The 27668-nt window shown below is 37.5% G+C and overlaps 1 protein-coding gene across 1 annotated transcript; it reads left to right on the top strand.

Annotated features, from left to right (window-relative positions):
- Nucleotides 1-5375: 5375 nt before the first annotated feature.
- LOC140172745 (uncharacterized) lies at nucleotides 5376-27069 on the top strand (the record flags this gene model as incomplete). The annotated part of the gene is made up of 13 exons (XM_072195875.1): nucleotides 5376-6355; nucleotides 7056-7376; nucleotides 13475-13559; nucleotides 14224-14722; nucleotides 15249-15310; nucleotides 16540-16627; nucleotides 17817-17964; nucleotides 18613-18750; nucleotides 19408-19561; nucleotides 20535-20649; nucleotides 21163-21401; nucleotides 24091-24299; nucleotides 26191-27069. Coding segments are annotated over 12 exons (3033 nt in total), but the record flags the coding sequence as incomplete, so codon positions are not given.
- Between the last annotated feature and the right edge of the window lie 599 nt (nucleotides 27070-27668).

Raw genomic sequence — 27668 nt, 5'->3', positions numbered from 1 at the left:
GTTATTTAAGTGTTGACAAAATATTTGGCAAATAATGTTTGCAAAAATAGTTTACAATAACATTTTTGAAAACATTTTAAAAATATTGTTGTAGTGTGTTTTCATACAAAACGTTTTAAAACGTTTTCATGACCTTTATATAACCCGACATTTTAATGTTATTAAAACGTTTTTATGTAAACCAAAAGCCAAAATATAACTTATTAAAAACGTTTTTAAAACGTTTTTGTGTTTGCTGGGTAAATAGCAAATGTGTTGCAGGTTCCGGAATTCGACTTTCCTTTGAACCAATTATGGTGAGACAACGCAGCCGAGTTTAAAATCTTTTAAATCTATTCATTTTTTAAAGTCTTACTTCTAACTAATAACATGAATAATAATAATATAAATAATAATTAATAATAATGCGAGTGCTTAATGCAATAGATTTAAACATGGGTGTCCAAGTCGTTTTAAAGACTGGTCATGCACTTCTGGGGGTCCTACCATCTTTTGCTATCTTCTGAAGATAGCTGGTTAATATCAGTTGCACGTACATGACGTATAGCTTCGGTTCAGGACACAATACTGCCTGTCGCGCTACTAGTTTAACCCAGTTTTCACTGTGCATCATATGGTATAATGCTTGACAACATTAATGAATTGGTGAGTTTTTATTAGTCTATTTACGACAAGCTGGTGAGCTGTTATCCCCATGTCCTTTTAGTCAGTTCACATAATGTGGTTTGTTCATTCATCACCTATTATATACTGCCATAAATAATTGTAGAGGGTGTATCAAAATAAAGTGAACAGTTTGAAACATGAAGTAGGCCTGACTACTATCCACCATCCAGTACCATTATGTTGCATTCAATCATTGAAGAAACACTCTTAAAATTATTTTACTCAACTTCAGTAAAAAGGTCACAACTCATGAGTAAAAATTACTCAAATTGAGGAAATAATACCCAACATTGAGCAGTTGAGCTCATATTGATAAAGGGTACTCAACATTGAGGTATTATTTATTAACGTGAGCTCAATGTTGGGTATTATTTACTCAATCTGAGTAATTTGCTACTGAATTTGCTGATTTGTGACCTTTTTACTCCAGTTGCGTGAAATTTAAAAAGAGTGAAGATAATTCTATTCAGTAAATGACCTCAGTGAATGACCTCGACATGTCATTTTGATTTGTCATTTTGAATAGAGACCTGGTAAGTAGTCTCTTTTCAAATTGCCAAATTTGACAAGTGTCTGATTCAAAAAATGAGTACCGGTAGATCGTTTTAGAGTGTAAGAACTGCTATATTATATTCAGTCTCAACATTATTTTGTACATCCCTATGGTGGGTATTTAAAAACAAAATCAAGAAACAAATTTATAAATACAAATTTACTATAAACTTTGTTTACACTTTCTACTAGCCTATTAAAGGAGTATTTCGTGATCCTAACATTGATATTTTTTCAGTAGCCTAAATATCCACGAAAAAAGCTTATTCCCAAAATTTCAGTTGATTCCGATTTTGCGTTTCGAGTTATGCATGATTATGTGTATTTCACTGCTCCATAGACAAAAACAGCACGAAATTAAAATTTCACAATATTTTTGCAAGAAATACTTCAAAAATGTTAGCTCATTGCCAGAGGTTTTAGTGGTAGGCTACGCCCGGAGCTGCCCCGTACTGTATTAAATCTCAACTTTGTTTGAGAAAAGCCTGTGGGGGATGGTGCTGTGGATCTCGAAATTCCTTTTAACAGTGTCATCTTTTACAAAGCTCTACAATTCTAGGCCAGCTCTTTCGTTCAAAACACCAAGTAAATCTTTTTGTGAAAATGTGACAAATTTTCTTTATTCACCGCGTTGTCTTTTTTAAAGACATTTCTTGTTAAGATATCCGATTTCGCGGCATTGTGGGTAATTCACAAAATCCAACATGGAGGCCGATTCACTCGGAAAACGTTTGGAAAATTCACGCCTCGAAGAGGACGGCAATTCAAGTGGGTGAGTATTAACAATGATTCTCTCTCATAGAAGAAAGGTGGATTTTCTTCAAACTTTGTTCAGATGAAATGTAACCGCAGTTTTATGCGGTGAAATGCATCTATTTGCAACGTGGTTTTGTCGTCGACATTGAAAAAGGTTCCGAATTTGGCACCCGACCACAAACGCATGAACAATATTAAATTTACATATTTGTACATTGACTTTAATTTAGCATTATTAGCAATATAATAATTATGTGATTTGCATAAAGAATAGATTTCTATTTCAATGTTTGTTTTACTGCTCAATTGTCGCCCTAGTTTTATTATTTTCGAGCCAAGCAAACAAAACAAGTCAAAGTCATGAAAGTTGAACGAAGAAACGGAAGAAAGTGCATTTCCATTTCAAACCGGGCATTTCAGTTCATTTCTATTCGTGCATTCACAACACAGGTACAGGGCGTTAGTCCGACACGCCGCTGGTCCGAAATGCCGCTAGTCCGAATTTGAAATCACAATCAAACTTGCCAACCGAATTTCATAGTAGGCCTACTGCATCGTAAGTTCACAAATAGTACAATGTATACCTTCTGACATGATTTTGCAAAATATTATGATTTTGATCTTCTTGAGAGCGGATGTCAATTGATGAATTTTGAAGACATGACGGCAAGCAGGGTTGTCACTATGTTTAGCGAGGTCACGCCACACTCGTGTGACGCGCCCTGAACTCCCAATAACTTTCGTAGCGACAGACAAATTGCAGGAAAGCGTGCCAATTTTAATTTAAGCTTCCTGTAATATCTATTGCACATAACGTACGAAGTCACAAACTTACAAACTTCAATATGCACTTCAAATACTGCAGACCAGCTGTTAATTATTACCGATCCAGTAGAATAACTTACATAATCTTCAATTTCATGGAACTCGCTGCTCAGAATTGCAAATGTCATTTTTATCTGTCAAATCCGCTGTGTATGTGCTCAGAGATTTTATGATATGCTCCATAAATCACAGCTGTGAAACTGACTTTATACCACTCGCCGCTTTTAAAGCTAGCAGAAAAGCGAAGCCTCCGGCTACCTCGTGGCATGACGTCACACAAAATTTCCGATGGCCGCCTTATTTATTTGTAACCCGATTTGTGATTGGTTGCAAACACCATTCATCGCAATCATTAGCCAATCAATGAAGGCGACGGCCTTTTACGGTATGAATTAATGTGACCCGCCAGTAAAGTACGTCTAACCTGATTGGTTTACCAAAATAATTGGATATTTGCTAAGCCAGTCAGCGTGCTCGATGCTTAACAACCTGGTCGAGAGTTTTTTTTTTTTTTAATAAGTTTAATTCACATGGTGATCCAGCGATCGAGTATAAATTCAGCATGACTTCTGCTGTAACAGGTGCAATAACAATACGTCGACACAATCAGTGACATTTACACAATACAATAATGAATTATTTATGACATGCATGGGCTGGATTTTGCGATCGAGGTAAGGTTTTCGGCCTGTCCCTGCGTGAATATTGTGACTTTTCAGCATCAAAGATACTTGCGATGACCAGTTTTTTGCGGACACTTTGATAACAGGTAACTTTTATAGGTCATAGGGTAGAAACGATAGTTGTACAATTGTACGAAAATATACATTTTGTTATAGGCCTAAAATGTTTACAAAAATATATTGGTCCGTGACGTTGCCAGCATGTATTCAGTTGTTCGACGATAGGTTGTCACTAGACTGGTCAGTGCCGGTCGGTAGTAACCAGCACTCAGGCAGACCAACCGGCACTCAAGGGAATATGAGGACTTGCCAACCGGCACTAAAGTAGAGAAATTGTACTTTTTACCCTAAAAAACAGCTGGAAAGTGACGCATGAGAGTATTTTGGACAAATATCATGGAAATTTAGCCGGCACTAAATTCAGTCTAGTGACAACCCTGACGGCAAGGTAAATTCTGCAGAAATTAGACACGCGAGCACCATCTCTTCCACAGCTTTCATTTGCTGGAAGTGTAACTGGAAGTCAAAGGTAGCGAATTGGCAATACACATGCAGAAACAGGCAAATCTGGTGTATACACGATGATCGTACTATACCACAAAATCTGACAATACGAGTGTGGGTCTGTACTGCTAGTCCGAAACTGGAAACCAGGTGAAAGTTTGAAATACGACCCAATGTAAAGTTCAATGACCTTTCCCCCCACCCATGGGACAATATTTTGTTTTGGGAACAACAAAATTTGTGTACTAGGGCTTTAAGGATTACGAAGAAATAGGATAGAAAAATAAAGCATTCAGGTGTGCGCATGGCACTTTCCGGATCTTCATAAAAGTTTGTTTTCAAATCGGGCTTTTTCCGATGATGTCGAATCTGGTCATGTGCTGGGCTCATATTAAAATAAATAATTAGGTGGACTGGCTGGTTTCAATTGGGCTACCAGGAACCATATGTAATATGGTTCCTGGTAGCTTCTTATGAAATTCCTTCAGCGGCAATGAGGCATGTGTGATTGTGGTCTGACTGACATGCCGCTACTCTAGTCCGAATCTAAAATACACTCTGCCAGGGTAATAGGATTCTCGGGCGGGACTCAAATTCCCGGGACTCACTCCTACCCTTAACTACTACCATTACCTACCCTCCTCAAGCCTCAACGTTTTATCAACATTGATTTGATGCCAATGTTTAAGGTGATAAAGTCATACAGGTTGTTGAAGTGAAGTTCAGGTAACATGTTTTGCCCTCAATTTATGATGCATGACAAAAATCCAGTTTCTTCTGGTGTGTCATGTGTCACTCCATCCTCACATAAGCTTTGTGTGGATAGCCAGTGGCATCGTCAAGCTTGCAGCTGAAGAGACAAATGATATCTTGTGAGACTACAATATACACTGTGTCTATAAACTAATCTCAAACTCTGTTTCTGCAACAACATGTTTAACATTAACAAGGCTTAGGTTGTTACAAGCTAGCTTGAAAGATACTCTAAATGTCTTAAATTGGAAAAATCATACTTCTTTTAATACCCTGGTTGAATGGGGAATTAGGTTTGGCTGACAATAGAAAACACTCAAAAGAAGGACCAAAATAAGCTCAAAGTAAGACCAAAATAAGCTCAAAGTTGGATGAATGCACTTGAATGTTGGATTAGTCAATACAGTCACAATAGGAAGAAGTACTTCACTCAAGAGGGCACTCAAGTGAAGTGGATGGAGTCAATTTGGGTTGAATAAGGATGATTTTTCCAATTTAAGACACTGTGTGTTAGCAGTGAAACATCTCTAAAATGACCTTTCCCATGCGTGAAACTAACAGATCAGTTTAATTTTTTTTTCAATATGCAGGCCTAGTGATTCAGATGATTCTATTGAAGCATTGGAGTTTTAATTTTTTACAGGAACTGCATCCAGCACAAAACCTGATGCAAACATTAGCACCGAGAAAGGAGAGGAGAGCCAGAGCAAAAAGAAACATAGTAAAAAGAAAAAGCGCCACCGTCATCACCGACATCACCATAGTAAAAAAAGCAAACATCACAAGCATTCTTCAGACAAAGATGAATCCCATAAACACAGACACAAGCATCGGCATAAAAAACACAAGAAACACAAGAGTTCATCTTCATCAGCAGCAGCACCAGCAGCCTCAACCGCAACTCCTGCTACACAACCTCCTTCACACTCTCAACCACCTCCACCTCCTTTACCTCCTTCTCCACCGCCTTCCCTACCTTCCCTTCCACCATACAGACTTCCTCCATTGCCTCCTATGGAGGTCCCAAGAGAGGAGGATGAGGAATCGGACATTTCGCTTCCTTTGGAAGACGACTTCAATCTTATGGAATTGGAAAAACAGAAGGAGCTTCTGCAGAAAGAACTTGCCCACGATTTAGGTTTAGAAGATGAAGGTGAACTGAAATTACAATCTGGTATGAGCCTGATTAGCAAAGGCTATGCCGGATCTGATGAAGAGGTTATATTGCTTGACAGTGATGGAGAAGCAGCTCCAAAGCCTGTCCCCAAAAAAGTTGAACCCGATATAGAGATCATAAACTCACATTCCAGTAAATCGAGTAAACGAAGTGCCGATGATAGGACTTCCAGACGAAGACATATCCGTTCACGAAGCAGTCGAAGCAGAAGTCGTGATCGTCATAAAGGAACGGCCAGGAGCAGGTCTCCTGGATCAAGGGTTAGTAGAGCAGATAGTCCAGAAATTATTGATGTAAAGAAAGCCACCAAAGACAGAAGTTTATCTAGGAGAAATAGAAGTCGCTCAAGGTCACCTCACAGGTCAAGACGTCCCAGGAGTCCTGATGCTGGTAGACCTGAAAGGAAGACTGAAGGTGACAGAGATAAAGGCAAAATCAAGTAAGTTGATTATATTTATATGGTTCTATCTCTAATCAGCAAGATCACAAGTAAAACACTGTCACTATTATATGTCAGACATGGGCAACCTACGGGCCGACAAAGTTTGTGCAACCCCAAAGACTTGGATTAAAAAGGGAAATTTAAACCTCTAGCCTGTAATCAGTAATGCAATTGTACATGTATGTCTTTTATACAAAATTGCTGAAATAGTTAGCTTGACCATGTTGATAGTGAGTCTTTAGTGACGGCTTTCAGAACTTTTGTACACATACAAAATTACAAAACGGTTTAGATGTTTCAAAATTACTCATGTTACGGGCACGCCAAAAAGCTGTCATTGTAAACTTGGTCAAGCAAATTATTTGGGCTTATTAGACTTTCGCAAGAATTACACAATTAGATGGAAAGCTTGAAAAAAACACACCAGAAAATGTCTTTTTTCTTCAATAATTCAAAATTTTGTGGGCTCTTGATGAACAAGCCCTAAATCATGCACCTTACCTGAACTGGACAAAAAAGTAGGCCTCTATTTAGGCGATCACTAGATTAACTACATGTATCCAACAAATCGCCATCGCCAATTGCCAGCATTCCTTAAAATATTCCTGTGTAAAGTGAAAATAGGACTGCTACAAGATATTTGTACAAAAGTTATATTTATTAGCTTACAAATTTGTTATCGTAATTTTTTTGACAGGAAAGTCATCACACTGGAAAGTTTACGCCGTCCAAGCCCCTCTGGTGGTCAGCGCGGTCCTGCATCTCGGGATGTTGGTAGAAGCGCCTCCCGAATAGGCCTCTATCTAGGCGATCACCAGATAGACTACGCAACAGATCGCCTAATCGCCTGCCGCCACTCGCCACCATTCCGCCGAGGTGGTAGGATGATGGGGCATAGAAATAGGAGTAGGTCTCCAAGGAGGAGGAGAAGGAGGAGTAGAACTCCGCCCGAGGACAAGTTTAAAGGAAGTCTTTCTGAGGGTTTGGCACTTAACAAGGAATCATCTTCTGATGAAGAGTAAGTACAGTGCACAGATTTGGGTACAGTGTTCGATTTACCTGGATTCGCATCGCAAAATGCGAGTCATTTTTGGCTCCAGCGAAGCTTAGGAGTCATCGTCATCAGAACCGTAGGGTTACACAATACAGTGTTGGTTTTTATGCTAAGGAATTTTTTGTGCTTGGCTTTAGGTTTTCAAATTGGTTTCTAAGTTTTGCTAAATTATTTTTTCATCGATTGCACTCGATAGAGTTGAAATTCAGTTGAGAAAATGTGATTTTTGGTTAAAAAGCCACCATAACGAAAGTTATTACTTGGTTCCCCAGTGTGCTAGAGATTATTTTGGTCTGTATAATTTAACCTTACGTGACAATGGCGCAAACCAACGGAAGTTTAACATTAAAATGTCTTAATTAAAGAAATGGAGCTCATTAAAATGTCTTATTAGATTTTAGTACTCTCAGGTTCAGATTCAAAAGTTATTTTGACTTTCTTAACTTTTCTTAACTATTTCTTTTCAATATAAATAAAGAAATAGTTAAGGAATATCAAAAAAATAGTCATGAAAATTGTCGAATCTTGAATAAATCGGAACAAAATGAATTTCCTAGTGGACTATTTTCCTTGCGCAAGTGCAAATTTTTGCTTTTTCGGTAACGCGGTTATCTCCCAATGATGTAATGCGTAATTATCCAATCAGTGCTGTCCTTAGAAATTAGCCCCAAAATGAACCAATCACAGACATCGTAATGAACAGTCTTTGGCAGTGGAACAAGTCAACAAACAACCAAGATGTCTGCCCCCACGGCCACATGAACACACATGACAGATGTCGCCGGCGAAATTGCACCACGATATTAAGTCGTAAACATGGTTAAAACAAATGAAATTAAATATGTCAAAGGACAGATTGTTACTCTATTTGGTAAAAATATCCCAAAGAGAGATCGCAAGGTGTCTGGGAGACTAGGAGTAGGAGCAGTACTACCTCTACGATCGATGCAACTTTCAAAGTCGGAAACCACTCAGTCATCATCATGGCATATGCTCATGCACATGATGCACTCATGGACTACATAGCACTGGTACATCATGGGTACATGTACATGTACGTAAACCCGGACGTAAACATGGTAAAGTCATAGTATTACTACTAGCCACTGAGTGAATTCAATCACCAAACCAAACATCCTTTTTCAACTGGCTTTTCAACAACAAAAAATAGATAATTACGATGGCCCAAATATTTTCTCAAACATAAAAATAATGCCCAAAGACAAGTAATAATAATATAATATTGAATAAATTATGCCCACATTACGCAACATCTATCTGTCTGTCAGTTTACTCCAGAACTCTACTTTCGAATTAGCCTCAAACATCATGGCCCTGTTCCTTCCTCACTAGGGCCCTGAATGCCATACGTACGTAAAAACGGGGCACCGTGAAGTCACGTCGCGGTGATGACGTCACACTGACGGCATCTATTTATAGGAAGAATTCAAAACACGGCGACGATAACAGTCACAAGTCTGGTCTTTTACATCATCAAATGTGCTCAAAATTTATGAACATGCACCAAATATGTTTTGTTTAAGTCACATCGTGAGGAATGGTCGGAAGTGTATTTATGAGAAAAAGTGGTATTTTATGTGTACCCTGGACCAGATATGCTCAGAAGTCTCAGACCTTCGTACGTAGAAGGACAGTGGAAATCGTAGTGACGGAGGTGTGAGTACCTCAGGCTAGTTTCGAATTTGTACACGTTCTTACGCATTCCATGCTAGAGTGCTTTGTTATCGTTTTTCAGGCAGACGACAGTGCAATTTTTTGCAGTTTGCACCGGAGGTTCATTCTGTTAATGTTGAAATTTGGATGAAAGTTATTTCGATGAGTCAACTGCATCTTTTGAGCAAGATTTGCCTTTTTTTGCCGAAGAGTGAAATGTAATTTTAGCAACATTTTTGATGCAATCGCCTGTTGTGATCGGCTGTGTTTACTTCTGAACTTCCATTACACGGTGTCATTCTTCAGCAAATCCGACTAGATTTTGAATGCAATGTAGAATGTGAAGCTATCGGTGAGCAAATTCTTATTTTTTCGGAGACTAGGGTCGCGTGTTCCTCAAACTTGGTGGGTGGGTGCATCTTGACCCGAGACAGAACAAGTTTGTTTTGGCAAGTGGGTCAAGGTCACCCGAGGTCATTTGAGGTCAAATTAGTAAAATTGTCATGGCAAGAATTAGAAACTTGGTGGGTACAGTCAACATTTAGAGCCAAATTTTTGGAAGGTCATTTCGGGGCACCAGAGGGCATCTGAGGTCAAATTAGAAAAAACTGTCCTATGGGCATGAAACTTGGTAGGTACAGTCAACATTTAGAGCCAAATTTTTAGAAGGTCATTTTAGGGTCACCAGAGGTCACACGAGGTCAAATTAGTAAAAACTTTTGGGCGGGCATGAAATTTGGTGGGTACAGTCAATATATACAGTAGAGCCAAATTTTTGGAAGGTCATTTCGGGGTCAACAGGTCATCTGAGGTCAAATTAATAAAAAGTGTTGGACGGGCATGGCAGGTACAGTCAATATTTGAGTCATATTTTTGGAAGGTCATTTTGGGGTCACCAGGGGTCATCTGAGGTCAAATGAGTAAAAAGTGTTGGATGGGCATGAAACTTGGTGGGTATAGTCAACATTTAAAGGCAAATTTTTGGAAAGTCATTTCGGGGTCACCAGAGGTCATCTGAGGTCAAATTAGTAAAAACTGTTGTATGGGCATGAACATTGGTGGATACAGTCAACATTTATAGCCAAATTTTGGAAAGGTCATTTCAGGGTCACCAGGGGTCATCTTGAGGTCAAATAAGTAAAAACTGTCAATGGGTGTGAAGCTAGGTGGGTATCGTCAACATTTGGGAGTCAAATTTTTGGAAAGACATTTCGGGGGGTCAACAGGGGTCATCTGAGGTCAATGTAGTATAAACTCTCGGACAGGCATGAAACTTGGTGGGTAAGTCAACATTTAGAGCCAACTTTTTGGAAGGTCATTTTAGGGTCAACAAGGGTCATCTAAAGTCAAATGAGTAAAAACGGTCGGACAGGCATGAAACTTGGTGGGTACAATCAACATTTAGAGCCAACTTTTTGGAAGGTCATTTTGAGGTCATCTGAGGTCAAATTAGTAAAAACTGTCATATGGGCTTAAATAGGTGGATACAGCCAACATTTATAGCCAAAATTTTGGGAAGGTCATATCTGGGTCACCAGGGGTCATCTGAGGTCAAATTAGTCAGAACTGTCTTATGGGCTTGAAACTTGGTGGGTACAGTCAACATTTGGAGTCAAATTTTTGGAAGGTCATTTTGGGGTCACCAGGGGTCATCTGAGGTCAAATTAGTAAAAACTGACGGATGGGCATGAAACTTGTTAGGTATAGTCACTTTTTAGAGTCAAATTTTGGGAATGTCATTTCAGAGTCACCAGGGTCATCTGAGGTCAAATTAGTATTAACTGTCATGAAACTTGGTGGTACAGTCACCATTTAGAGCCAAAGCCTTATTCAGACTAACACTATTCTTGACATAGGCCTACTCGCCTGTATATAATTATATTTTGATGTGTTTTGGCCCATTTGGACTCATTTCCACCCGTTTCGATCCATGTCGCTAATTCCCTAAATTGATTGATGTATCATTGTATGCTCTGCAAATGAGATAGCTACCAACAGTGTTCGAAATAAGCACTTATCCTCTTGTCCTCTTGCCCAAAAATCACTGGGGACAACCATATTGAGATATGAACTTATCCTCTAGACAACCACTATATTTTACCTCTTTAATATGACACATTTTGGGGACAACCAAAATGTTTTGAGGACAAGCAGAATTTATGCTTTCGTTGTCCTCGGGACAACGTCCATATTTTCCTTATTTCGGACACTGGCTACCAACCTACCAGATGTACCTGTTGGGGGAATGTGATCTGTCACATACTCAAATGATTTCACTTGTTGCCCATGCGACTCCAAGAACAATTACTTTCACTGTCACCAAAAAGCGCAGAGCCACAGCGCCATTGGTGCTCTTGTTTACAAACTGCTACTCAACTACACAGACCAGTAGCAAAAAAAGCGATCCAAAAAAAATCGGGGGAAAATGCCTACTTGCGACCGTGAACCACGCTGATATACCATTATTTGCAAGTTAACATTTGTCGAAGTCAAAAATGTTTCCATAAATTTCATTTCCAAGAAAATCATCCACAAAAATATGACCCAAAAGCCCCCAGATCGTGCTGTTTACGCCATTAAACTAAATACAGTATCCTCCCTTGTATGCAAATTTTTTTTTCATGACGTGTTGTGTTATACACTTCCATATATTACCAGATAACAAAAAAACATGCATATTCATTTATGACGTCATAGAAGTAGCAATGTTTATATGGGTGTATAGTTCAGTGGTGAGACGGAAATATCTTGTGTCCTTGGTGACAATCTTCCAAAATTACACAAGATTTTTAGGATTTCATAGGTTCCTCACATTATTTTAATGCTTCAGCTAGTAAATAAGTGAGTTTCCTCTACTCAAAAATGTAGGATTTTTCTGAATACTGAAGGAAAAATTTGCGTCTAGAAAGGGCACATGATAATCAGCTTAGGAAGTTTAGGTGCCGAATTTTGAACCACATTCGTTCTGCAACACTGCAATTGCATAACGTTGCCCCGGGACGTTGCCTCTTTACTATGTTAACCGTGCATATGGTAAAGTTTCACATCATCTAGTAAATTTCCTTCCAAATGACAAAATGACCCAGTAATATTAAGCTTAACTAATGTTACAGTTTCCCATGCATGGGTGGAGTATGTGGTAATTATTATTGCAATTTCAAAACATGATCATCTATCAGATGCATGGATCGGAAGGGCAATGCAGAATAAGGTGGATTTTCCCAGAAGGTGAGGCCTTTCTCTTTTCCAATAGGGGTCTAAAGATGGTACCGATGCAGTGTTTGATTTTTGTCGATTTTTTAAGCATAGTACCGGCATGTGAGAAGACAAGTATACAAAAAAATCGATAAAATATGGTGAAAACAAACTGCTACTCAAAATTTTGGAATTGCTACTCAAATCTGAAAGTGAGTAGCAATTTTTGCTACACAAAAAATTGATGAAAATCGAACACTGTTTGGGTATCCTCAGCTGAGAATTACACTATTTCATAAGGGATTTTTCCCAGTCTCATTTGGCTCTCATTTATGTGGTTACTCTATGTGAGTGTGACGCAGTCAAGTTATATCAGTCTATATGCCATCTTCTGATACAGTTTAGATTCTTTATAAACTTTGGCTTGATAATTTAGGAATAGGATTGGGAGGAATCTGTGTGAAATAAAGTGGGAAATGTAATGTGAATTGTCCTTTTTGCATAGTAATCAACATATTTTGCAAGTACTAAAATTGCCTTGAAATACCAGATGATAGCAAATAAATTGTCAAAATTACGAGGGTATGCTGCCTCCTGAACTACGCCAAGAGCCCCCAACCCCTGTGAACGCATCACCTTTGGCTTGGGACATAGCCTTCGGCTAAGTATTTTCAAAATTCAGTGTTTTTGATGAAAGAACATTCTCAAGCCAGTTTAATAGATTATTGGTTACTGAGAAAGGATAACTTTCATTAGATAACAATATTTTGTTCCATGGGTTGATAGGATGAACAAGTTTTAATCTTTACCCAGAGCAGCCAGCGTAAGTAAATGTGACAACTTCCATGTTTCTTTAAAGAGGAAGCCCTACCAGAGCAGCTGTTTTTCTGGGGTGAACTAAACCTGCCTGGTTATCAAATTAATCAGTGACAAGGTTATCTCTGAATTTGACAGATGCTAATTGATGCAATAACATTAAAACATCAATTACAGTCAAATTCAGAGGTAAACTTGTCACTGATTAATTTGATAACCAGACAGCTTTGGTTTACCCCAGAAGAACTGCTCAATAAAAAAAAAAACTCCATAAAATTCAAACATGTTTTCATCTGTATGTTACATTACATTTTGTCATTCTGCTTGATTGAATACTTGGTGTCAGTTGTTTATGTTTTCTCTCTATCTATTTGCAGGCTTGCCGATTATGAAATTGATGAAGAGGAAGATGAGGAAGCTCTGATTGAAAGAAGGCGTAAACAGAGAGAAGCATTGCTCCAGGTCAGTGGCATTGATTTCTTTTTGACATGAGGGAGGGGATATGGTTGGGAAAAGTTTCTTGAAGTATAGTGAATCCAGCACCTTTAGGTGACAATAAGTTTATGGTACAAATGTGAGTGATTATTTTTGCATATTGAAGCTGAAATGGTGAGATGGTGCAAAAGTGGAACAAAATGGCACTGCATAGGCCAATGTGGCCAAATACGAGGTAAATTTGGTCAGATACCAAGGGTGGTGGTTCTGCACCCATTCCCCCGTGATCTATGCTCCAGGTAAACAACAACGAGATGATGTAATGATTACAATTCCAAATGATGCAGTTCATTAACCTATATTATATTTAAAATATGACATCAAGTTCAAAGGTCATGCTGTAAGTAATAAGCATGTCCGAGATGTTAGTGCAAGTACCATTTACAGATCAAAGTACAGTTCTTGACCTATGCAGACCTACACAGTAATTGTAGATAATGTACCGGTATACTGAATTTTGCTGCTGTGCTTATCGCCTTTATGTCCGGAACCCTTCCATGTGGCTTTTTTTGATGGAATATATTTTGTTCCGATATAATCAATTGCATCAAAACGGTATACAAGCTAGTCATAACATGTAAATGTAATTTACAATCAGCTTTTGTGATTCTGTCCTTGCTTCCACATGCAGAAATTGAAAGCTGAGAGCGCCCCAGCAACTCCAGAACAATCCGCAGCAAACTCAGCCCCACAGTCGCCGATATTTAAACCAGAAGAGGAAGAAGAAAAAGAGAAAGCTGGTGAAGAAGTGGAGGACAAAGCTGAGGAACAGGAGGCAAGAAGATCCACTGCCAACAGCTCACCTCTCAGTAGAAAATCAAGCAGTGACAGTAGCGAATCATCCTCGTCATCTTCCTCCTCCTCCTCATCGTCGGACAGTGATAGTGACAGCGAGGATGAGGAGGACAGGAAACCTAGGAAGAGGAGGAGAGAAGAAGTACCAGACAAGAGGAGGCGAGAAGAAGTACTACCAGACAAGGTAACAAGAGATGAGCAAGTAGCAGAAAGGGTCACTCAGGTAGCAACTGAGGCTAGTAAACCAGGAAGAGAACCAGAGAAAGCAGCGGAGGAAAGTGGAGGAAGAGAGGAGATTGATGAGGAGAAAACGGAGCAAAAAGAGAAAGAAAAAGGCAAGTGAAGCGTTAATGAATAAATTTGCTGTAAACCTTTTGACAAAAGCGTACTTGACTATGTACAATGCATATTTACTGTAAAAACGAACTTGTCACTGATTGGTTGCTGACGCGATCTGCTGTTGTCAAGTCACTGAACTACATGTCGAATGCGTTGTTAGTTCTGCCTTGTCAATATCGCAGCTATTGATATTGGTCATGCTACGGTATGGTTCTTTAATGTGTGTATGACTGTCCCGCACGCCATGTACGTACTGTGTTATGAACATCGCGTATGCGTTTGACTAATATTTCCATCGTAATAATTAAGCATCGGTTCCTACGCTTTATTCAGAACCTCAGATTTTGACAAAACTACAGCACCTAAAGGGTACTGGTATGTTAATTTCATAAAGTACATTACAATCGGGTAAAAAACATAATTTTGAAAAATATTGAGGGCGTCCTCAGCAAATGTTACAATATGGCTTTCATATGAAGTACTTTACTAATTTTATTTGTATGTTCTTTTCCATTGTAACAGGCTCTGCTAAAAATGGAATGGATATGTTCAGCGAAGTTGACATGTTTGGTGATAAATATAGTGTAAGTAGTAGGGATTAGCTTTGTGATTTACTGTTCTCCTGAAGTTTTGTGGTCGCATGTCACAAGTTCGTACCCTAAAAAGGTGGAGGTGTTACATTTTTCTAAATGGGGCGAAATGAAAAATGTTATACTGCAACAACCCTGTGTCCTATAGAGCTAGGCGAGGTCTCATTTTAAAGCTGAAGGATGGGTAAAAATTGTGGAAAATATCAATGAAACAGAAGTTTAAACAAAAAAATGGCAGCAGTTTACATTTGAAATTGCGGGGGTGGAGGAGCAGGTGGGTCAGGAGCAGGTGGGTCAGGAGGAGGTTGAGTGTGCTGAGTGAATGGGAATATTTTTTTTTGTCATACCCAGACATGTTTTGCAATGAATATCTTTTAAACAATACATAATAAGGAGCTGTTTTAAGTATTTAATTGTGAGTAACACATCAGAGTATTGTTCTGAAACATTTAAACATTTTCAGTATCAGGACTTGTAAAGTGGTACGCTAATTTGCATGGAATGCACTTGTAATTCCTTATGTATTCTATTGTTTTCTAATATCGAATTTGAAAAAAACAGCATTTTGCCATACTTGGACGCTTTGAAGTGTTAACAAGTTGTCCTTAAAAATTAAAAAAAATAATTAATTAATTTGACATACTTTTTATGCACCTTTTATTGAAAGAGTCATTTATTGACTCCAAGATGTTCAAAATCATGTTTGGAACATATTCTGATACAAAATATTCCAAACATTCTATTTCAATGATGTGCAATCATGTACATTAATTAGGCGGAAACTGTCCGTTTTCGCAAAAACGGAACATATTTTTTCTTCAAAAGTCATGTTGATTAATAAAAAGGGTCAAAACCTTTAAAATATCAAAAAATAATTTGTTGGTAAGTTTGTGGCCTGTAACGCAAAATGGACCACCTTCTGACATGCGACCTTGTTTAATTTTTTCTTATAAAACCTTGCCTTCAATTCATGATCATTTTTGTTTTTAAAGTGGTGTTAATCGGTGGAAACTAAAATTGGCCCAAAAAGATGAGCATTGCATTTTTGGGTGTATATTTTGGGAAAGTTTCTCCCTTTTTCAGTCGGTACACCACCGTTTCCCACATGTTGTGCATGGGATACACTAGATAATCTGAGTAATTTGATGTGGCAGATAAGTGGGGAACGCACATGTATATTAAAGCTTACTCTACAGCACTGCTTTCTTGTTTCCTCTTTGCAGAGTCCAACTGTGCGAGAAGGTTTGGGTCAGACCACCCACGAGAATCCCAACCTGACTGATAACTGGGATGATGCAGAGGGATACTATCGTAAGTCTAACTTGTATTGTGGTGCAATAAATTAATTCCTTAACCGTGACCATGTCCAGTCAAGCAGGGGGGGGGGGCAATGCCAGCAAAACTCTAGGGCCCCGTATGCACGAAACAAATTTGACCAGGTCTAACTTTAAACCTGGTCTAAACAACAATAGTTTAGTGTACCTCTGGATTAATCATTATGCACCAGGGCAAAATAATCCGGAGGTTCTGGTTCTGGTTCTGGTTCTGGTTGAGTCGGCATTGCCAGACATGCTGTACTTCACCAACTTCGCGGTCAAAGGTCTATGCGCATTTAATGGCGTCGCGTCGCGAAAAGAGCTAATTAATGAAGTTTAGGTGCACTATTTTGCACTCCAAGAGTGAAAACAAACATGGTGAAGTGGGTACTCTTTGTTTTACCTCATTGTTTAGATCAGGTCTAAAGTTAGGCTAAGGTAATAAGGAGTTAGGGTTATGGTTGTACTCTGGTGATGAACACAAGAGGTTCGGCCAACAAATGCCATAAAAAGCATGGTCTAGTTCTACGGCCTCTATAAACAACACTTGCAAGACAACATTTAAAAATATCTGGAAAGGCCGCCATGATGCCATTTGTCCTCATTGTGACAGAAGTGACAACCAGTAATCGTCTCCCAAGATCTGTACTCCCTCCAATTTTGCTCCTTGTTCAGGAATGAGAGAGGAGCACCACAATCCAACTAAATCTAACACCCATAGAGCTCCCATTGATCAAGATAGGCACAGACTTGGGCAACACATAGCTAAACCACCGGTATGGTATAAAGGCTAATCAAAAAACTTTAGAGGGGGCTTGTGGTATTTATACAGTAAGACCAAAATATTTGGGAAGTGAACAAGCTGTAAATCCATGGATTGTAGAAAATATTAATTTTCAGCCAAATCTGTTTCAGAATCAAAATTTATGTATTATGTACCATAATGCATAAAATAGTAAATTACTATGGTGGGTTGGCCCAAATTTAAAGTTTGGCCACCCTGAATAAAGCAATAACGTGCAGAAACAAGGACATTAGTAAGACCAGGCTGTGTTTGTGTGTGGGTGTGTGTTTTTGTACAGCCACTTCAACCATCAAATTTGGAATAGTTATGTATCATGAAAATACTGGAGTTTGAAAAAAGTGATTTATTAGTTTTTACATGTGTATTTTCTTGTACACAGGTGTTCGTATTGGTGAGACTTTGGACAAGCGTTATGCCGTCTACGGCTATACAGGACACGGTGTATTCAGTAATGTGGTGAGAGCCAGGGACAGTGCCCGGGCTCAACATGATGTCGCTATCAAAATTATTAGGAACAATGAACTCATGTAAGTATTACAGTAGCTGCACAGCCCAGATATTTGGGAGTTGGTGTAAACAGTTTTGTTTCATCCAGGAATTGGAATCTGTTGGAGATTCTTGGCCATGATGTGATTTTGTACATAAAAGTCCTACCTAGAACCTGTTTACCCACCCATATTGCAAAGGGAGGTTGTGAAACAGCTGACTCAATGCGCCGAGGCTGCTGTTTCAGGGTGAAAAATTGTATCTATAGATAGTGTTGTTATAGTATTATGCCGACAGGACAAATGTCCTGATATATGGCGACATAAATTTGGAGATGTTGACATAAAAACACAAAATTAAGGATTACCAAAAAATCTCGGGTTGAAGTACTGGATTGAAATTTTACCAATGTTACTGCTACTGATCGCCCGAATGAGTGGTATGTGAATTCCCAACCAAGGGCTTTGAATATTCAATCAAATTAGGGTAGGTTTCATTATCTTTAGCCAACACATTTCGATGACACCTGGCACTACCCATCCTGAATTTATATAGACATCAGGATTTTGAATTATTCAGCCATGTCTTCATCAAAAGAAAAGTAGTTCAAGGATAATGATGTTCTCTGAGAAGTTGTAAATTCTGATGCATTCTAAATTAACTGTCTGCGTGTTTCTTTCTTCCAACAGGCACAAGACAGGTTTGAAGGAACTGGAGTACCTCAAGCGTCTTAACGATGCCGATCGAGATGACAAATTTCACTGTGTTAGACTATTCAGACATTTCTTTCACAGAAACCATCTCTGTTTAGTTTTTGAACCACTCAGGTAAGGTCTAACATGCTTTTCTTCCATACTCACACAGCTCTGCTTGATAGGATTGGTGCTTTAAATTGGCATTATTGTTGAAAACTTATAGTAATATTGTATATAAATAGGCCCGGCAAAAAACACAATTTTTAAAAGCAAAAAAACAAGATCAATAATCATAAAAAGAGAGATTTCCCTGTAAAATGACCAACCCCCTAAAAATAGAGGGCAGTATTTTTTGTCCAAGCAATCCAATGTAAACATGGCACCTAGAGATTGTGAATCGACACTAGAGGGAAAATGGAAACAGTTCAATTATTTCCACCTCGTAGCATTTTTTGCCGGGGCGTATATATAGATTAATAAATGTGTATCACCTATTGAGAAAAATTGGACTCAATAATGAAGGCACGCTGAGATATTGATGCATTCAAAGCACGCAATTATCTATTAAAGAGTTTAAAATGCATTCTAGTCAAATCTTGTGTATGATCATTTATTTGCAGAAGGTCTTGATTAATTATAGCATAATTGAAGTACTAAAGATATTGATTCTTACAATTATTTAGAAATGGTATTGGTTATTAAGTTATCATGACTGTCAATTTTCTGTCGTTATTTACTAGAAATTAATATGATTGTATATAGATTTTGATACGATTCTTTATTCTTCAGCATGAATTTACGTGAAGTTTTGAAGCGTTACGGCAAAGACGTTGGCTTGCACATCAAGGCTGTCAGATCCTACACCCAACAGATGTTCTTATCATTAAAACTACTCAGAAGGGCTAATATCCTACATGCTGATATCAAGCCAGATAATATTTTGGTAAGGTTTCCTCAATATATTAGTGATAATAATGAAATCAAAATGTCATGTTTTGTGGGGTTATGTCTATTTTTATTCAAGCAATGCATGCCTGCTTTCAATATTTAGTCTTCCCACACATTGGTCATATGCACGTATTAGGCCCAAAAAAAATTGTTGTGTTGCCCTCAAGTGGGAAAATGGGAAAGTTGGGTAGGACGGTCGGATTTAGATTTTTTTTGTTTTTTGGTTTTTTAAACCTTCAGTTTTTAAAAATCCCCTCAAATATTAAATAATACTTCTTCAATTAGGAGACATTTGTCAATTTTGACTTCTGGATACCTGTTAGACATCAATTAAAGACTAGTCTCTCAATAAAATATTAATTTAAAGTGAAAAACTTTGATTTTTTTGAACAAATCTGTAAAAATCATCGTTCAAAAAAAAAAAAAAAAAAAAAAAAAATTGCTCCCCTGATTTTCCAGGATTTAGGGTCGGGCGGTTGAGGGCAACACAACAATTTTTTTTTTTGGCCTTATTGATGGCTCTGTACCACTGAAAATGTTCCACTGAAATTGCTATACAACATAGGTTGGTTTGTTGCTGATGACACAGCTTGGTTTATGTTTTGTAAACACATTCTACACTTACTGGCAGAGAAGAACGGCACTTGCTTACATTTTAAGAGTGTAAACATGTAAGTAGGGTTGTGATTGGCCGATTACGCATCAAAGGGTTGCTGAACGCAAAGCGGCCCTCATGAAGGGAACACAAAGCCCACCATATGTCGCTTTAATATTAACACGCTCACATCGATCATGCAGAGCAAGATGGTGTCATTCTTTTCTGAAAGACAGTATAGTTATTGGTGTCATTGTTGATGTTGTAGTCATCGTTGGTTGTTGATGTTGTCATTATTGATGTTTTTGTTGTTGTCATTGTTGATGCTTTTCCTTTGTGAGCACATTTTGAAATCAATACTGTTCCCTTTCAGGTGAATGAATCCAAGACAATTCTAAAGCTGTGTGATTTTGGCTCAGCAAGTCATGTGGCAGATGCAGACATCACTCCATATCTAGTCAGTCGTTTCTACCGTGCTCCAGAAATTGGTAAGGACTGTCAATATAACAATCATAATCAATAAATTGACTATCCAATGATTTTGATATCGCCGATTTAACTTTCTGAAAAGAAAATCGATATATCCAAGTTGCCAATAATGAAAAAATTAATGTATGTAAAAATCAGGCATATGCAGTGTGTTTGCCTCTGCTGTTAGAACAGACTCATTTTGAAATGTCAAAACCTTTGGAATCAAATAACTTTTGCTTTACTTTGCTGCAGTTGAAAGTTTATATTCCATAATTCTACTTTTTGAAGCTTTTAGTGACTTGGAATTTTCATAATTTCCTTCCTGTATAAAAGAATAGGGCACTGAGAATTTCAAGACATTTGTTAATATTTTGAAAGTTTTGAGTGATTGTGTATTCTTGTCCTGGATATTTTGAAATTTGGGATGCAGTTTTTTGTACGCTGAGTTCCATTATGAATTGAAATACGTTATAGTTACCACCAATAACATGAAATATGAATGCCTAATCATTTCATGATTACCTCCCCAGTTATTGGCGTCCCGTACGACTACGGCATAGACCTATGGAGTACCGCCTGTACCATCTATGAACTCTACACAGGCAAAATCCTCTTCCCCGGCAAGACCAATAACCACATGTTGAAACTGTTCATGGATACTAAAGGGAAGATACCCAATAGGATCATCAGGAAAGGCATGCTCAAAGACAGCCATTTTGACTCCAACTGCAACTTTAAGTTCATCGAGGTAGACAAGGTCACAGAGAGGGTAAGTGGTCAATAATTTTCTTACTCATTTCTAGAAATCCCGGAATTTGTCCAAATTTTATAGGTGTGTATATAATGATTAAGACATTTTAAGCTTTGAAACTGGCATCAAATTTGCTTTTATAGCATGTACTTTTTAAAAATATGATACAGTTTGTCAACTTCAGATATTATTGTTAATGCCAGTTCTGAGAAACGCACCAATAAATGATGTTTTTTGGATACACTTAACTGAATTGGGACTAGTAAAAGTCAACAACCAACTATTTATTAAATATTCAACAACTCTCCCTATACCTTTATACAGGAACCAACTGTTAAATGGTGAGGAATCCATACTTTTCAGTGACATATATATATGAACGCAAATTAACGGAAGTGCACATAAACGCATAGTTTAGGTGGAAGAAGGGCCTAAAATCAACTTCTAATCAATGTCTGTTGATCAGAAAATGGGTAGAAAAGCGATAAACTATGTTAACATATTCAAAAAATGTCCCTAGTGGTCTGTAGTATTTCATACCACCTAATTCATAAAAATGTTCTGTTTTCAGATAATGTAATCATGTGGTAAAGCTAAGCGTTCATTTATACTCCATTGTGCAAAGTTAATTTCATCATGTTGAGACCATGTGCAATTATACTGGCCATATTATTGGTCTCAAGACCTATCTGAGTTGGTTATAAAGAGTGGGTATCATGCATTAAGCCACTCAGAGATATGGTAAGAATAGTCAGTAGGGCTAAGTTTAAAATTACTGTGAGATCTAAAAAGCTCTATTTTTGATCGGTTACTCTGATGAGTTCTGTAGTGCCCATGGAGTTAAGGGATCCAAAATGAGCGTTTATTGCGTTTCGACAGTATTTTTTGTGGGACATGAGAGCACCTCAGACCTATCGAATTGCATTCTGAATACTGAAGCATGTCTTTCTGATATCAAATAATTTTCATTTTTTAAATCACAATATAATACAAATTTTATGACAAATTATAAAAATTTGATATTTTTCAAATTTTTGATATATAACAGTCCTCGAAGTAAATTATATAAATCTAATGATATATTCTTAAAGTGTATGTAGCAGGGAGGAAAAGCCGACGGTCAATTGAAAATTTTGACCTTTCATATTGAAGACATGGATTTTTTCCCAAAAGACCTAATTTTTTTTGGTGTTTTGGGAAAAAAATCCATATCTTCAATACGAAAGGTCAAAATGTTCAATTGATCGTCGGCTTTTCATCCCACCTGCATACACTTTAAGTATAAATCATCAGATTTATAAAGTTTACTTCAAGTACTGTTAAATATCAAAAATATAAATTTTAATGATTTGCCATAAAATGTGTATTAAATTGCTAATTTCAAAAATCAAAATTATTTGATATCAGAATGACATTCTTCGTATTCAGAATGCAATTCGATATGTCTGATGTGCTCTAATGTCCCAAAATAAATACTGTCCAAACGCTCATATTCCAGCCCTTAAGGATTCTCCAGTTAAATTGGGTCATGAAAGAAAAACCTTAAATAATCTCATTTATCCATGGATTCATCACATGATTTGCTGTAATTGAATAATATGCCAAATACAATGCAAGAATAAAGACCAATCAGTCAGTTCTTGGAAACTTGGTGGAACATAGAATCTGTTTGTCTTCAGGATGTTTGTCTTCAGGATGTTAATCATAAAGATTCTTGTCATTTGATTGGCCAATTACAATTTTTGCTATTTTTAGCAAAAAGGCTATTGCACTCATGTGCAGCTACATGATAATGCTGACAAACAAGAGCGTGCTGCGCTCTCTGCGACCACCTCGACTTGCCAATTATAGGTTTGTGTGTGTGTGTATGTTGCTTCTAAAATAAATATAGATATTTTGTGATTTATTCTGTTTTCCTGGTGATTTCTAAAATTAAGTGGAACAAAAAGACTGATCCATTCCTCTCAGGCTGAAGTCATGTTTTTTCAAAATTGAGATATTATCAGGTTTTTAAAAAGTAACAAATTCCCATTCTATCAGTCCAAACCCCATGTTTGTAACTGATTTGGTTGCAAAGTTACAATATTTTTAACTATGGCTAAGTATAACCCAAACCTATTTCTGGCTAAATCTCAGTTCTGTATCTGCCAAAATTAGCCTGAGGGGACTAAATCGGGTCACATATAGAACAGTAAAAATGGCATTCTGCATGGAATGTGCTACATTTTGTTTCTGTAAGATCTGTGCTACATGGAATTGGAGTGTGCTTGAGTTTTGATAATAAGTAGCGAACTTTTTTTTTTAAAGATTAAAAGGTACAAAAAATGAGCTGATCAGATAGGACTGAGAAAGCAGATTTCCAAGACAATTTGTTTTTCTTGGCCTTCTATTTCAAACCAAAGAGAGTACTCATATTGACCTTTTACACAGTCATCTCAAAATGGGGTTCTACCCACAATTGCAAGTTGTGTGTGTGTACACCTTTCAAACGCATGCATTAAATATCGGGTATGGTTTGCCAAGTCTTCTGACCAATTCCTTGAAGAGTGCAAATAACAAAAATGCACTTTCAGCTCATGCACTTTCAGCTCATGCAATTGCAGGGAGAACCTCATTTTGGTAACAAGATGACGGATCCGTGCAAAGGGTCAATACTCATCAACAATTGATGTTAACAACTTTTCTTTTTCCCCCTTCTGACAACCAGGAAAAGGTCACCATCATGTCTGTGATCAACCCGTCCAAGGATCTGATGGCGGATCTGATCGGCTACCAACGTCTACCCGAGAACCAGATGCGTAAGGTGACCCAACTAAAAGACCTGCTGGACAAGTGCCTTATGCTGGATCCGTCCAAGAGGATATCCATCAGTGAAGCTTTGAAACATCCATTTATACAGGAGAAAATATGAATAGGGTACCTACCTATGTACATGTATATATAAAATTGTGTACTTATTGCTTACTAGACACTGACAAACATTGGTTCTTGTGAGGCGACGACAATCACGATTTCATGATACAAATTCAAGTAGCAGATCCAAACACAAATTTACTTACATATTTAAATCTATGGATGAAAGTCTCTTAACTTTGTTTAGTTGTACCCATTTGACCTTTAACCTGGTAACAAAAGACTTGTAGCAGAGAAGATGAGAAATGTACAAGTTGAAAACTGGTCGTGTCTTGGAAGCAAAATCTCTAAATCTTAATATTGTAAGATGATGATCCCATCATTCCAAAATGTATTAGTATATTTGCTCTGGAGCTGCCATTTGAAACTTTGATCATAATTGTACCAGCACATATTGACGACACGGTATAGGAGACATGACTTGTACAATGTATACTTATAATCTTTAGCGATAGTATTGTTGATAATTCTTTATAATGGAACACTGATTGTTTTGCACTGTACAAAACATTATTTGATGGAGATTGCTTACAAAGACAATCTAGTCGTGGATAGTAAAAGTAAAAAATGATGTTGTTTGAAAACGTATCTGTTCTAAGAAAGAGAAAGGAAATTTTGCTATCCAAGGTAAGTTGGCTTAAATTTGTAAATACCCAAGATAAGGTGAGTAATTCAAGTTTCAGACAGATTTTGATATAAGATTTTTATTGCAGTTGTACAACTGTCAAAGTTATTCCAATCAAGTGAACTCTGTCATGCGTAATACAGAGAAAAGAAATGTTACATTATGCTGAATGTGCTTTTGTTTTTTGGATCAAGTGCTAAAACAGGGTTTGTTTTGGAAGCAAATGGAAACCCCTAAGTGGCATGTACTTTATTTTGCTGTTCTAAAAGGCTATGCTTGAAATGGTAATATTAATTTTTTATTCCATTTACAAATTTTTTATTTTTATTTTTTTTGCCAAAACATCAAAAAAAAAAAAAAGAAATGCGCTAGATGGTGAACTTAACTTTAAAAGCTACATGTGCGCTCTTCTGAGACAAATCCAGCCCAAGCTTGGGATGGGTCTGGAGACTTGGCAATTTTTTGTGTGTCTTTCAGAAATCAAACCTAGATGATTTTAATGATCTGTGTTCTCATGCAAAATAAATTTATGAAAAATGTTTTAAATAAAATGTTTGTTGTTTAATTATGTAGCATTGGTAAGATATATTCTGCTCAAGTTTGTTCAGCTTATAATTGGCGACAAAAATGAGAATTATAACATTGCGTATTGTTATAGAATGGCATACACACAGAGTACTGATGCTAGTTTGCATTGCGTAATGCATGACTGGCGTGTGCTTCTGTGAATTTAGGCAAGTGTAAGTTGGTAGTATTTACACACACAGTAACATAAACCAAATATTTTTGTCAATTATAATCCGAACAAACCATAAAACTAAGTTATTTTATTCATAAGTTTGCAATATGTTTTGGACTTGATTCATCAGGATTGTAAAAAGTCGTTAAGTTTACAATTTATGTAGACAAATCCAATTTCTACTCACTGTTTAGATAGTTTTGTCACCCAGGTCGGTGACTTCTTCATTAATGCGATGATCCAAAGACTTTCCCGCAAAATTTCTCATTCCTCGTGAGCACAGTTCTTTACAGCAAATCATACATGTAATTAAAGAATATATTATGCCTTTTTCACGGGTGATAGTTTCAGTGACCCTCTTTCTGATCCAAAGTGCTTCACCGGACATGATTGACAAAACTATCTAAACAATGAGTGGAAATTTTATTTGTCTACATTAATTGTAAACTTTTTTGCAATATGTTGCCTGTAATTAGCCATATGTAAACTAACATCATCTTTTCTGGATACCACTTTTATTGTTGCTATAGCGATGTGTGGAAATCAGAGGAGTGGTTGTTGAGCCGAGTACCTTAAAGTGATAAGGACCATAGCTAGGTGTAGCTGCACTCCAATGATCATCAATGACAAGTCAGCTTGGATTATCCAGTTGCAGGCCAGGTTCATATGGTACATGGTATTTTTATAGGTATTGTTTTGTTATTTCATACATTTCATTTACTCCGTGGTTAATGATATTTTGTAATTGAATTTTGATGCTGAAATGTTAATATTGATGTTAACGAAAGAATGCATTTTACTCACCGAAATTGTTCTGTACTGAGTCCGACTTGGAATTCTGATGTCACCTCAGCGCATTATTCTACCAACATATAATTTGAGGGGGGAAAGGGATTTGGTCTGTGTTGCCCTATCTGTTGCCTACCCCCACTTTATTAACCCTAACCCCCTAAGGGCTTTTCGGTGACGGGAAGGGAAAGAAGGAAAGAATAAAGAGAGAAAAGAAGGAAAGAAGTTGTTTGCTCTGGGTGGGATTGAACCGAGACCCCTCGCATGCCAAGCACTCGGTCGGCGACACTTTGCCACGGGTCTTGGGCTTCGCTGGCCAGCTGAAACCGTGCCTATATATCACTTAGGGCGATTGCGTCATCACACCACGTGGGATGCATGCACGAACAGCGCATATATCAAGTAGTATTTTGTAGTATTCAGGCGGGTTAGGGTTAAGGGGAGGAACCCAGCTTCAACCTGTAGGTTTTGTAGCATCCCTAAGGCACCAGAAACAAATTTGTTGGATTGACCATCGATGCTGCTTCGATGCTTGTTATTAATGAAGTAACAACTAATTAATGAGAATTAATGCTAAATTGGTATTGATCAATATCAATACATACTAAGATTCATATGTTAAGGGGTACTACACCCTGGCCAATTTGTGCCTATTTTTGCATTTTCTCAAAAACTATAAGCGCATTGGTGACAAGTAAGATATGTTTATTATAGGGGCAAGGACTACAACTACTGCACAAAAAATTCAGCAACTCAAGGCAAGTAGTTATTGATTTATTGATCAAATATTGGTTTTCCCTCATTTTTGACTGTAACTCCACAACTGTTGTCTGTGAAATAAAATTTCCAGTGCAGTAGTTGTAGTCCTTGCCCCTATAATATACATATCTTACTTGTCACCAATGCGCTATAATTTTGAGAAAATGCAAAAATAGGCACAAAATTCGCAGGGGTGTAGTGTAGTACCCCCTTAATACAATTAATAATGGTCAATTAATTGATTTCATAACTGTTAAGGATCGACCAAGCATCGATGGTCGATCGAAAGATCAATATACATTCGGCTTGCATGGTATGCATAGAAAAAGATGACCAAATTGTCCCTTGTCTACTCCAGTTATTTGAAAATTTCCCCATGTAAGATTTTGATCTGTTCAATCATTCTGATCAATGCAATTGGTATAGAATGGTATGTGCCTCGAAATTTGTTTCAGTCAGA

The sequence above is a fragment of the Amphiura filiformis genome, chromosome 16 (genome assembly GCF_039555335.1).
Source record: "Amphiura filiformis chromosome 16, Afil_fr2py, whole genome shotgun sequence".
NCBI classification, from domain to species: domain Eukaryota; kingdom Metazoa; phylum Echinodermata; class Ophiuroidea; order Amphilepidida; family Amphiuridae; genus Amphiura; species Amphiura filiformis.
This window is presented reverse-complemented; position numbering and strand designations above follow the sequence as displayed.